The sequence below is a fragment of the Callithrix jacchus genome, chromosome 2, assembly GCF_049354715.1.
Source record: "Callithrix jacchus isolate 240 chromosome 2, calJac240_pri, whole genome shotgun sequence".
Taxonomy (NCBI): Eukaryota; Metazoa; Chordata; class Mammalia; order Primates; family Cebidae; genus Callithrix; species Callithrix jacchus.
Genome location: NC_133503.1, coordinates 46,029,364 through 46,041,579, shown reverse-complemented (window position 1 = coordinate 46,041,579; position 12,216 = coordinate 46,029,364). Strand labels below are relative to the sequence as shown.

Below are 12,216 nucleotides of genomic sequence, written 5' to 3'. Positions count from 1 at the left end.
GTTTGCTGCTTATACTGGAGCCAGGATGTGCCCTCCTCTCTGGAGTCAGCAAGTTTCTGTCTGGAATGAAAGGAGATTCTCTTTTCAGACTGTCATCTCACTTGACTACCTTTCTTTGTGCATTACTTAGTTTAGTCTCAAGAGAATACTAAAATCAAAGTTATCCTGTTAAATGTTAAGTCTAAGATTTTTGTCCATGTTTTTTGAACCACTTAAGCTTTCATAGTAACAAAGATTCCCAATAAGAGAAAAATAGTTGGTTTTCTAGCCTGTCTCAAACACAGTATTGGTTAAGAAGCACAGAGTTATAAAGACACATCTTTTAGAATTTGGATTGAATTTCTGCCCTGATATGAATTATGATTACTTTTATCTTAGGAGGAAAAAACCTAATGTTACTATTGTAAGCCTCAACTTTCCAGGAGTGAAGGACTTCTGCACATCATTATTGGCCAGGGGTTATTCTAAATGCACATAATTAAACTAAGGCAATAATTTATTTGATAAGGAAAACAAGCTTAAAAATCCCAATTAAAGGATCAGCTTCCAATACATAGCAAACTTTAAAAGAATATAGGATAGTGGTTGTTATTCAAAGAGAACAAGAAAAAGAGGCAAAGAAAGGGGTAATGGCCAGGTGCGGTGCCTCACGCCTGTAATTCCAGCACTTTGGGAAGCCAATGCGGGTGGATCATGAGGCCAGGAGTTCCAGATCAGCCCGGCCAACATGGTGAAACCCCGTCTCTACTAAAAATACAAAAAATTAGCTGGGCATGCTGGTGCATGCCTGTAATCCCAGCTACTCAGGAGGCTGAGGCAGGAGAATTGCCTGAACCCAGGAGGCAGAGGTTGTGGTGAGCCGAGATCATGCCATTGCACTCCAGCCTGGGTAACAAGAGCGAAACTCCGTCTCAAAAAAAAAAAAAAAATTAGCTGGGCATGGTGGCTCGCACCTGTAATCCCAGCTACTCGGGAGGCTGAGGCAGGAGAATTGCTTCAACCAGGACCCAAGAGGTGCAGGGTGCAGCGAGCGGAGATTAAGCCACTGCACTCCAGCCTAGGCTACAGAGCGAGATTCCATCTCAAAAAAAAAAGAGAAAAAGAACAAAGAAAGGGGTACCGAGGATATCTGAACTCTGTAATATTTTATTGGTTAAAATACATGAATAAAACATGATGAAAAGTTAACTAGACTGTGAGTACATGGGCATTTGCTAAATTACTCTCTGCTTTTCTGTACATTCAAATTTTCATTGAAAAGGAAGGAAGGAAGGAAGGAAGGGAGGGAGGAAGGGAGGGAGTCATAACAAGGAATATGTTATTGTTATTTTTATCTCTGAATAGTAAAAGGTAAGAGAACCGTTACATTTTAAAGAATCAGGATGAGATTGTTATAAAAATAATATAAAACCAATAAGAATATTTTGTAAATGGTCAGAAAACATGAACAGCAACTGGAAAAATAACAAAATAAGTACATTTGAAAATCTTGGAAATATTGTGAGCCACTTTGAGGTGGGACAAGACATAGGTTTGGTAGTGGGTTTTTTTTTTTTTTTTTTTTCCTGTTACATCCTGTAACTCTCTTTATCCTCTGGCCCTTACTTAGAAATTTTCATTTAGGATATTAAATTGCACCTGTGAGCCCCTGCATCAAGGAAACCAGAGCATTAGAGCATTTGAAATGAATATCTCTTTTATCATATTGGTCAGCAACTACTTTAAAATTTATCTTCTTCCCACTTAAGGCCAAAGAAAATTCTGTTTTTGGAACTGGCTTTTGAACATTTGAGAATATTAAAATCAAAGAGAGATGCTCAGTGTATAAAACTGGGAAGGAAACCCCAATAAATCCCCACCAGGAAGGTGATTATGTCATGTCCTATTAACTAATCCTTTGGTGGAAAGGATTTACCTCAAGGACATTTGTAAGCCCTCATTTCACACTCTCATCATAATGATCATTTCCCACTCAGCTGTCCAACTGCAGAAATACTTTGCACGAAGTGATAATTTGACTCTGATGAGAGACCTAATTTTATTTTATTTTTTTTATTCACTTTAGATAATATATCTGACTAGTAGAGTAGGGAGATAAAAGCTTGGGTCAATAATTTTCCATCGGCAATTTTTACCATGCTCACTAAATATATTTCTATCTAAACAACATCCTGGATGCATATTTAAAAATAACATTCTTTACGATTATAAATGTAATTCACACTTACTATGAAGATTTTGAAAAATATAGAAATAGTTGAAGGAAGAGACTAAAAGTTACTTGAAATCCTTTGAGTTATACTCTGCTAATATTTTGATATATATTCTTGTAGGTTTTCCCTCTACATGTATATATTATTATAAAAGCAGATTTTTTTTCTGCATGTACAATTAAGAGTATTGAAAATATTTTATAATCTTGTTTTAACATTGAGCATATATTTGAAAACAACTTGTTTTTGGGTTTTAGGTTTGTCATTATTTGCTTAAATGTGGTTTTGTCAGAATTAACACTTTGTTCACCAAATATTGAGCTGAAATTCAATAGTGGCCTGTCAGGAGAATTCATAGGGTATGATGGAGGTATATGGAAAATGAAAATCATTTTTAACATACATATTCAACATTATTTCAGCATCAGTTTGTTCTATAAAATCCTGCAAAGTTAAAGTTACAGGACATCATAAAGCTCTGCAAAGTCTCTGTGATATTAATAATATATCTATACTCAGGAAACAGGAGACTAATATTTATTGGGAACCTACTACATGTCAGGCAGAATGCTGAACATTTTGCAAACACTGCCTTATTTATATGTAGGATCTTTCCATAAAAAATCAGATATCCAGCCTCTATGTCCGTTAAAATCGAGACAAGATAATGCATGTTCAAATTCCTGCAACCCAAAGAAAGAAAAGAAAGAGGGTGGGATTTGATTAGAATTATTTAAATTAACTGATGAGTCAAGGTAAATTGTATAACTCCTCTATTTTCTTTTTATTTTGAGCATAGAGGCATAACCTTAGTGAGGACTAAAATTTTATCTTCTGTTGAGCAGAGCTTTGCCTTATAAGAATGCAGTGTGGCCAGGCGTGGTGGCTCATTCTTGTAATGTAGTCCCAGCCAGTTGGGAGGCTGAGGCAGGAGAATCACTTGAACACACCATTGCACTCTAGCCTGGGTAGCAGAGTGAGAGTCTGTCTCAAAAAAAAAAAAAAAAAAAAAAAAAAGACAGAAAGAAAGAAAGAAAAAGAAAAGGAGAAAGAATGCTATGTAATTTATTTTCTCATAAAGTGTATTCTATGTGCGTGCTGCCATCCCATATCAGGATTGCTTGGTGCATACCATTGATTTCTGTGGAGGAGTCTCTACCTTCTGCTAACTAGGGATAATAGAAGATGCCTCTGGAATACATTTTCCTAGAGTTACAATCAGGTATGTATGGGCTCACATCACAAGCCATCTCAATACAAAGTGAAATATTATTTACTTCAGTTACAAAAAATGCAAATTTGATTTGGTGTGTAACAAGTTCAAAGCTCTATTTTCTTGCCCACATTACAGACATAGTTTGCTGTTCGTACATTGTTCGGGATAACCCCTTCCCTGAGTAGTTTGACTTACAGTGTCTATAGATATACTGTTGCTCTTATGTTTATTATTGTCCTAAGTAATAAACCCTCTATCTCAGTAGAAAGGGACATGGCAAAACTGCCATGTATTCATGGGGCTAATGCCTTTGCTTGGAGTTGAGTGGTCTGATATTTCCTTACGTGAATGTTTGCCTTAACCAAAATTAATTTCTGTACAAGAACAACTGGGGCACTTAGAGATATTTCATTCCATAACACCTTACTTTTGGCCTTCCCATTTATTATTTCTCTGGATCCTCATGACAGAGCTTTATTATGGGTGTTTTCTTGAGAGCACAGGCTCTGTCTGAATCAGCTAGTGGAAGGTTTGAATTCCAGTACTAACTGTGATACTTCAGGAAAAGAACCGAACTTCTCTAAGTCTCAATTTCTCCATGGATAAAATGGAAATAATTATCACTGCAGATTTATGGGGTTCTTAGGAAGGTTAAGGCAATGCTTATGAAATTCTTAGCACAATGGCTTGCTCAAGGAATGAAGTCCTTAATAATCCTCTTCAGTGGGTAAGGAGAAAAACACAAACAGGTTAAGCCAGACACTTGCCTAAAGCCACATAGTTGCAGAACTGGAGTCAGATCAGCCATTCCCATTTCAGTCTTTTAAAAATTTTAATAGGCTGCTGTACTTTCTTAATTAAACACATATGTGTACATGTAACTGTTACTTTTAAATGTGATATTTTGTCAATGAATGTAATTATTATGCTTGTACACTGCATCAGACATAGTGGTGAGGCAATGCAGCTATAACAATGGGGCTCATGTACAACTACAAAGTTCTGTTTGTATGCCCATGCTCCCACGCAAATATGCACATGAAAGTGTGTGTCTATGTGCAGAATGTGCCCACTCTCAAAGCAAACACTGTCTGTGCATATGCTGCTTCAAGTTATGATTCTATTATAACTTGGATATTTATTCAGAGCCTCTGCTTCCTCATTAGTAGAAAAGAAATAATAGGCCAGGTGCAGTGGCTCACTTCTGTAATCCCAGTAATTTGGGAGGCCAAGGCTTGAGCTCAGGAGTCCAAGACCAGCCTGGGCAACATGGTGAAACTCTGTTTCTACAACAAATAACAGGAGTTAGCTGGGCATGCTGGCACACACTTGTGGTCTCAGCTACTTAGGAGAATGAAGTGGGAGGATTGCTAGAGCCCTAGAGGTAAAGGCTGCTGTGAGCTGTGATCCAGCCACTGCACTCCTCCCTTTCCCATCTGGGTGACAGAGTGAGATTCTGCCTCAAATGAACAAAAAGAAATGCTAGTACCTGACAGGTAAGGTTATTAAGATTAATTAAGATACCGCCTGGGATGTCCTTAGCACACAGCCTGACACTAATAAAACCTAGATAAGCATTAAGTGTAATTGTTCTGAAGCAGTAGTCACAGGAAATTCTGAGTCCATCACCAACCAGCATTTGTTAAGAAGGAGCAGCTGCCCAGAGGAAGTCAGCTTAAGAAACAGTAAATAATAGTGATAGAGCACAGGCAGTTTAGCAAGTGGCTTTCTCTTCATTGGGGATAGGAGTTTTTTTGTTTGTTTTTTGTTTTTGTTTTTGTTGTGAGACAGAGTTTTGCTCTGTCGCCCAGGCTGGGGCGCAGTGCCGCGATCTCGGCTCACTGCAACCTCCCCTTCCTGGGTTCAAGTGATTCTCTTGCCTCAGCCTCCCAAGTAGCAGTGACTACAGGCAGGTGCCATCATGCCTGGCTATTTTTTATATTTTTAGTAGAGATGCGGTTTCACCATGTTGGCCAGGCTGATCTCGAACTCCTGACCTGAGGTGATCCACGTGCCTCGGCTTCCCAAAATGTTGGGATTATAGGTGTGAGCCACCATGCCTGGCCAGGGGATAGGTTTAATGTGTATCAACATACCTGTCTTTGATCTAAGTTCAGGCCAACTTCCATTCCCCAAACTTTTGTGGCTGTCACAGGCCTGAGACTGACACTTCAGTTTCCAGAGCCTTTGTTCCACTCCAAAATCAGATCTTAGAGTTTCAGTTCATCAAATTCTATGCAGATACCTTCAAAGACTACGTCTGTTTACGTGCATGAAGAATCCTGCCATATGCCTATGAACATTAAATGAGTCAGTATATGTGAAACAGTTACAATAACGAGTGGCATGTAGCAGTAACTCCGTAGATGTTTCCTGGTGCTGCTGCTGCTGTTGTTGTTATTCTCCATTTATTCAAAAAGAATATATCGGCCAGTCGCGGTGGCTCAAGCCTGTAATCCCAGCACTTTGGGAGGCCGAGGCGGGTGGATCACGAGGTCAAGATTTCCAGACCATCCTGGTCAACATGGCGAAACCCCGTCTCTACTAAAGATACAAAAAATTAGCTGGGCACAGTGGCGCGTGCCTGTAATCCCAGCTACTCAGGAGGCTGAGGCAGGAGAATTGCCTGAACCCAGGAGGCGGAGGTTGCGGTGAGCCGAGATCGCGCCATTGCACTCCAGCCTGGGTAACAAGAGCGAAACTCCGTCTCAAAAAAAAAAAAAAAAAAAAGAATGTTATCAAGTGCCTGTAGATGTTCTGGTCACAAGATATACAAAGGTGAACTGAACAGACCAGAGCTCTGCCTTCTTGGAGTTTAGTGTGTGTGTGTCTGTGCTTGGGAGGGGGAGTGTCTGGCTCACAAAATATACTAAGTTCAGTATGTTGAGCAGAGCAGACTGTGCTACCTAGATGTGTGGTTATACATTTGTGGTGAGGACAGGCCCATCTTCCTTGTTCGACCCCGTCACTCCAGTACCTTGTGAAAGGCATATTAGGTACCTGATTTATGTTGGCTGACTAAATAAATGAATGGGTGGACTTTCTGAGAGGGGACCCAGTAAATCCAGCACCACAGGTTTTGGGTTTAGGATGTGTGTGTGGATATGATGTAAGGTGTGTAGTTTGTGGACTCTGTTTATGTGGCAAAGTCTGGGTCAGAGTATACGTGGTAGATGTGGAGGAGAGGATGAGATATGAAAGCACAGATGTACATAAGAAAGTCTGCCTGTGTGTGAGGTAATATGAAAAGCCAAGTGTTTGGTTGTGTAATTTTGAAGTAAATCCGGGCTTGGGTGTGAATCTAAGTGTAGGTTCTGACTGAGGTAAACCTGGGCTGTGTCAGCGTGTGAGATTAAAATGTGGGGGTGGTTGTTTGAGGGACAGAGCATTAATGAAGAGTGATTTGCAGGGCAAAGTCTAAGAATGTGTGTGTGTGTGTCTGTGATCTGAAATGTCATTGTGTGTGAGGCAAATTAGGGGTGGTAAAAGCAAAAGCTACGATATTATATACAAACTAAGAAAGGGCTCATGTGAGTCAAAGGGAAGGAAGAGGGCCTCTCTCTCAGTGTGCTTGTGTTGTGTGTGCAAACCAATTCAGGACTTTATGTGAGGGTGTGGGTTCTCAAGGCTGATCCTGGAACTGGGTGTAATTGTGAGTGTAATCTTAAAGATGAGGATGAGGCACGTCCGGGGTTCTGGGTAGGATTGTGAGTCTGTCGTAAATTTGAGTTTTCATGTGTTACTTGTAGATCAGGACTTGGCTTTGAGATGAATCCACCTGGGTCAGCATTGTTTTTGTGCATGAGGGGCGACCTAAAGCTTTGTGTTTGTGAGGCGAACGTGAGGCAAACTAGGGAGTCAGTGGGGGTGAGACAGTCAAGTTCCTGAGCGTGAACATTTCTAAGGCGTCTGAATGGCGAGTCAGTGTGTGAAGCGAGGCTGCTGCGCGAGCGGGCAGTGTGCGCCTGTGTGTGCGTGTGCGCGCGCGCCAAGTTTGGTTTGTGTTTGTGATGGGCACCGACGCTGCGTCAGCCCGGGAGGCCACGTTAGGGTTGGGGGTGCGTGAGGAGGTGCGGCCGGCCGAGAGGTCCCGCGAGCGAGCCGAGCGCGCCGCTCCTCCGGGCCCCTGCGCCTAGCGCTAGCTGGCTGTGTGGCTCGCTGGCTCGCTGGGGACAGGCAGGAATCGGAGCAGCACTGCCGCCTCTGGCGCGAAGGCTCAGGCGCCTCCTCCCGCCCCAGTCACTGTGGCTCGGCGCACGCTGCCGGCGGCTGCCCTTTCCGCCTCTGGGGAAGAAAAACCCGCGGGCCGTTTTCGCGCTTGAACCATGGCCTCGGGCCGGAGGGGCTGGGACAGCTCCCACGAAGACGATCTGCCCGTGTACCTGGCCAGGCCGGGCACCACGGACCAGGTCCCGCGGCAGAAATACGGCGGCATGTTCTGCAACGTGGAGGGCGCCTTCGAGAGCAAGACGCTGGATTTCGATGCCCTGAGCGTGGGGCAGCGGGGCGCGAAGACCCCTCGGAGCGGCCAGGGCAGCGACCGAGGCTCGGGAAGCCGGCCCGGCATCGAGGGGGACACCCCGCGCAGGGGCCAAGGCCGGGAAGAGATCAGGGAGCCCGCGCCCGCGTCCTCCGCGCCCGCCGGGGTGGAGATCCGGAGCGCCACCGGCAAAGAGGTGTTACAGAACCTCGGCCCCAAGGACAAGGTAAGGGGACCCTGGGTCACTTCCCTGCTTGCCTTGGTTCCTTTCTCCAGCCCCGGCCGCCATGGCCCGGGCACAACTTTCTCCAGCTCACTTTGCACAGGGCTGGGGGGACCAGGAGGAGGAAAGGGGCATTCGCCACTGAGCGTAGCGCGACTTCCTAGCTCAGACGCTGGATTCACGCGTGTAGCCACTTGCAGCATCTTCGTGCAAGCGCGGAAAGGATGCCCGGGTCCCCCTGCCTGGCGCCGCGTCCTTTACCCCTGCCTCCTCTCCGCACCCCTGGGCCATCCGTTCTGGGTGGGTGTGTCAGCCCGGGAAAGCTTAGTGATTTCCAGCTCTTCTCTCTGTGTGAGTAACCAACAGCACAATTGCCTTGCCCCCCGCTCTGGCCCTAGATTAAATCTCAACCCGGGTCACCAGGGCAGAGGGCAAAGTGATGCTGGGAATATGGGGTCATCTCCATAGTCCCCGGATGAAAGTACAGGATGAGCGGTCTCCCCTCTCACTCTTCAAACATCAGCTCTGCTCCTGAAACTTTTAGGTGTGGAGCCTCTAGACTAAACACTCGAATATCTCTCTATGCCTCGCTTATGTCTTAGCACGGCATTTCGCATCTGTGTTTGTAAAGAGTGTATTTGTGTACATAGCTTGGCACAAGACCGGGTATACAGGGGTCCAGCTGCCTCTGCAAGAATAGCATTATATTTTAGAAAATAGACGAGAGTATTAAGAGTGCACATTAAACTAGCATGAGATGCAAATTCCCTGCTGCTCTTAAATGTGCCAAAGCCAATTTCTTCTGTATGTGTATTTTTGAGAAACTTATGTCACACTGAACTGACTGAGGGATGGCATTGAAATCTAGCTTGCCCTGATTTTTGTGTCTATTTCATAGAGAATCAGAGTTGTAGTTCAGAAAATTCAGGACCTGGCAGGGCTGCAGACTTCAGAGTTCAAACTGAAGCTTTTAGATAGGGAATAATAGTAATCAGATGCTTCACCCTAGTCTAGGTAATAGCTTCAAAATCCATCCACATGTATTATTCTGCACTAATATGGTTAGAAATAATAAGCTGAAATGGAAATGTCTGCCTCAGAGCAATTGCAGTTAATGCTTCTCCAGGTTTTAGTTGGTTTTCCATTAAAATGCAATGAGCTAATGAAAGGACAACATCTTTCTCCACTGTCTGATTTTTGAAAGTTTAGACCGACAGACCAACCAACCGACCAACCGGCTGACCAACCAACCAACCAACCAACCAACCTTTAACTACCAAGATGACCAGGGAAAATAAATACTGAAGTTAGTGCTGTTCAAGGGTACCACTTGGGAAACAATGTCAGTTTCCTCTGGAATCACTCATCTAGCTTGTGATTTTCACATCATCCTTTGAGTGTGGGATTCCCCTGAGCTCTTGTTTACTAACATTTTAGGGAACACTTCTGATATTTTGCAAATGTTTGGGTTGATAGCTAAACTGAAGAAGAGCTCTATAGAAAGGTTATTCCTGTTCTTCATGTCTGACTTGATCCATATTGAAATGTTCCCTTCCTGACTGCCAGGGGCGGGAGTAGTGATGGAAAAGGTCGGTAACAATTGCTGTGAGTCAGTGCTATTCCCTTTGCTGAAACACCCCTGATGTAAGCCAGATAATATGCTGGGTTTGCAAAATTTAAGAATGGTAACTAGAGAAAGGGAAAATATTCCTCCTTTAAACCTAGCAATTCTCCCGTTTTCTTCCCTTTTGCAAACCCTATACTTTTGGCTACTAATTGAGAAACAATAATACAACCTAGGCACCAGCAGGATTGCTAGTGCTATATAGTTATTTGTAAGTTTGGGCTTGCAGTCTGCTTCGTCCAGGCCGTGTTATTATCTCTAATTTGATTGAATCATACTGTCAGAAGAGACCACAGAGGTTATCAAGTTCTGAATTTGTTTATTTCCTTCAGGGTAGAGATTGTATATTTGGATTTATGTGTGTGGCTAGAATGCTTGGCACACTGGAGGTGTTCAATAAATATTTGATAAACTAAACTCTTTAATTAGCCATGTCTTTTTCCGCATAGATGGTAAAAGGATCATCTGGCCTCTGTTTAAATACCACTGTTGTCAGGGAGCTCACTTCTTCATGAAGGAACTTTTTGGACTTTACTTAAAAAAAAAAAATTAAGCCCAAATCTACCTACCCTTGGTTTCTACAATTATTCTTAGTTCTGACCTGTGGAAATGTAAGAGTAAATATGTTTCCCTACTCTGAGACATTTTAATGATTTTTAGGCATGTGTGCCAGAAAAGGGTGGGTGATGCCACAGTAACAAACAACCTCCAACTCTCAGCAGCTTAATAAAAAACATAACAGCATATTTTTTGCTGCTGTTGTCCAGTGTGAGTCAACAGGGAAGCTCCATTCATTATTGTGCCTAACTTGATGGAGGCTCCATCTCTACATGTTTGTGGTGGGAATAGTATGTGACAAATTGTATAGACAATTAGTTTCTTGCTGAAATAATGAACATGATGTATGCTCATATTTCATTGCCCGAAAACCATGTCTGTACTCAGCTTCAAAGGAATTGGTGGAATACAATCTTGCCATGATCCTGTAAGACTAGGAATATTTGGTAAAAAGCTCTAATATCTCTCCCACATCTGGAGATGAACTAATGGAGTGAAACCTGTCCCAACCTTTACTAGTTATAAGACTATAAGCATGTAACTTTGCCTCTGGGTGCCTCAGTTTTCTCAGGTACAAAATAAGGATAATGGTGACTACTTTGCACATAAGTATTCAGTACATGTTAGTTATTACTATTGCTCTTCACTTTTCCTGCCCGTTATATGTATGAGGGCAATTATCTGATTCTCCCTAAGTTTCTTACTCTTACTAGTCCTAGCTTTTTCAGCTTTCTCTTACATAAGCATTTTACCATTCTGACTTCCTTTTCAGGTTATATTACATATTTTGTAAATATTTTTCTTAAAATACAGTGCCCAGAACTGAATACGTTGCCTCAGATGGGATATGTCCACTGCGAAGTGCATTATGCTACTTAATTTTCTGGATTTGTATGGAACATATGTATCTATGACTTACTATTGTCTCCACGGTAAACACCCTGTCATTCAAGCTTTCAGAAACTTTTTCTTGTAAGCTGCTGTTAGGCCAGGATGTTCCCATTCTATGCTGGTACAATTTAATTTAAAACAACCCCCCCTTGCAAAAAAAAAACTTAACTATAGGATTTTATTTTTCTTCCTTCCATAATATTTACCACTATCTTAGCTCACTTTTCTATTATATAATAATAATCTTAAACCTTAATTCTATAATACAACACTCCTACTCCCAGCTTTATACCATTTGTTGATTTGATAGTGAGTACCACCTTTTGAACACTTTCTGTGTGCCTATCCTAAATAGTTCTCAAAATGTCATTTCCTCACAGAAAATGATTATACAGATGAGAAAATTGATACCCAGACTCTAGTCTTTAGTTCCAAATCACATAAATAATAAGTGGGGGAGCCAGAGTTTACAATCTGATTTTTCTGATTCCGGAGTCTGTGTTCTTTCCAGGTGGGGAGGCTGCTTCTTTATTTTAATACGACCAGTCTGACCATTGTGTCAGCTCCTGACATGTGAGTATTATTCAGAGCAAGGACAGATCTTTCTGCCACACCTCTAGAACCCTTCCTCTGTCTTGCCACCAGCCCATTACACAGGAAACTTTGAGACCAGTTGTTCAACCTTTGAGAACAGTTGCTGCAAAATCCTTTTTCTTCCAAGTTGATTGCAGAGGCATCAAAAGAGATTTTTAAGTCTTGGTAAAATCAAAATATGCTTTGTATCTAGCATACCTAATTATTAACTTTAATCTTAAAGAAATAAGTTTATTTAATAAATTATAATGAAGTAAAGTAACAAATCTCATTTAGCAGAATAAAAATATAAAAATGTAGGCCGGGCGCAGAGGCTCATGCCTGTAATCTCAGCACTTTGGGAAGCCAAGGCGGTGGATCACTTGAGATCAGGAGTTTGAGACCAGCCTAGTCAATATGGTGAAACCCTCATCTCTA

At 42.3% G+C, this 12,216-nt stretch overlaps 1 protein-coding gene across 1 annotated transcript in view; it reads left to right on the top strand.

The window, feature by feature from the left end:
- The first annotated feature begins 7,511 nt into the window (after positions 1-7,511).
- Positions 7,512-12,216, top strand: part of DPYSL3 (dihydropyrimidinase like 3) — a 121,553-nt gene continuing 116,848 nt past the window's right edge. Inside the window, exon 1 of the mRNA XM_002744339.7 lies at positions 7,512-8,135. Within this exon, the coding sequence (XP_002744385.3) occupies positions 7,755-8,135 (381 nt within the window). The 5' untranslated portion in view covers positions 7,512-7,754. The remainder of the gene's footprint in view (positions 8,136-12,216) is intronic.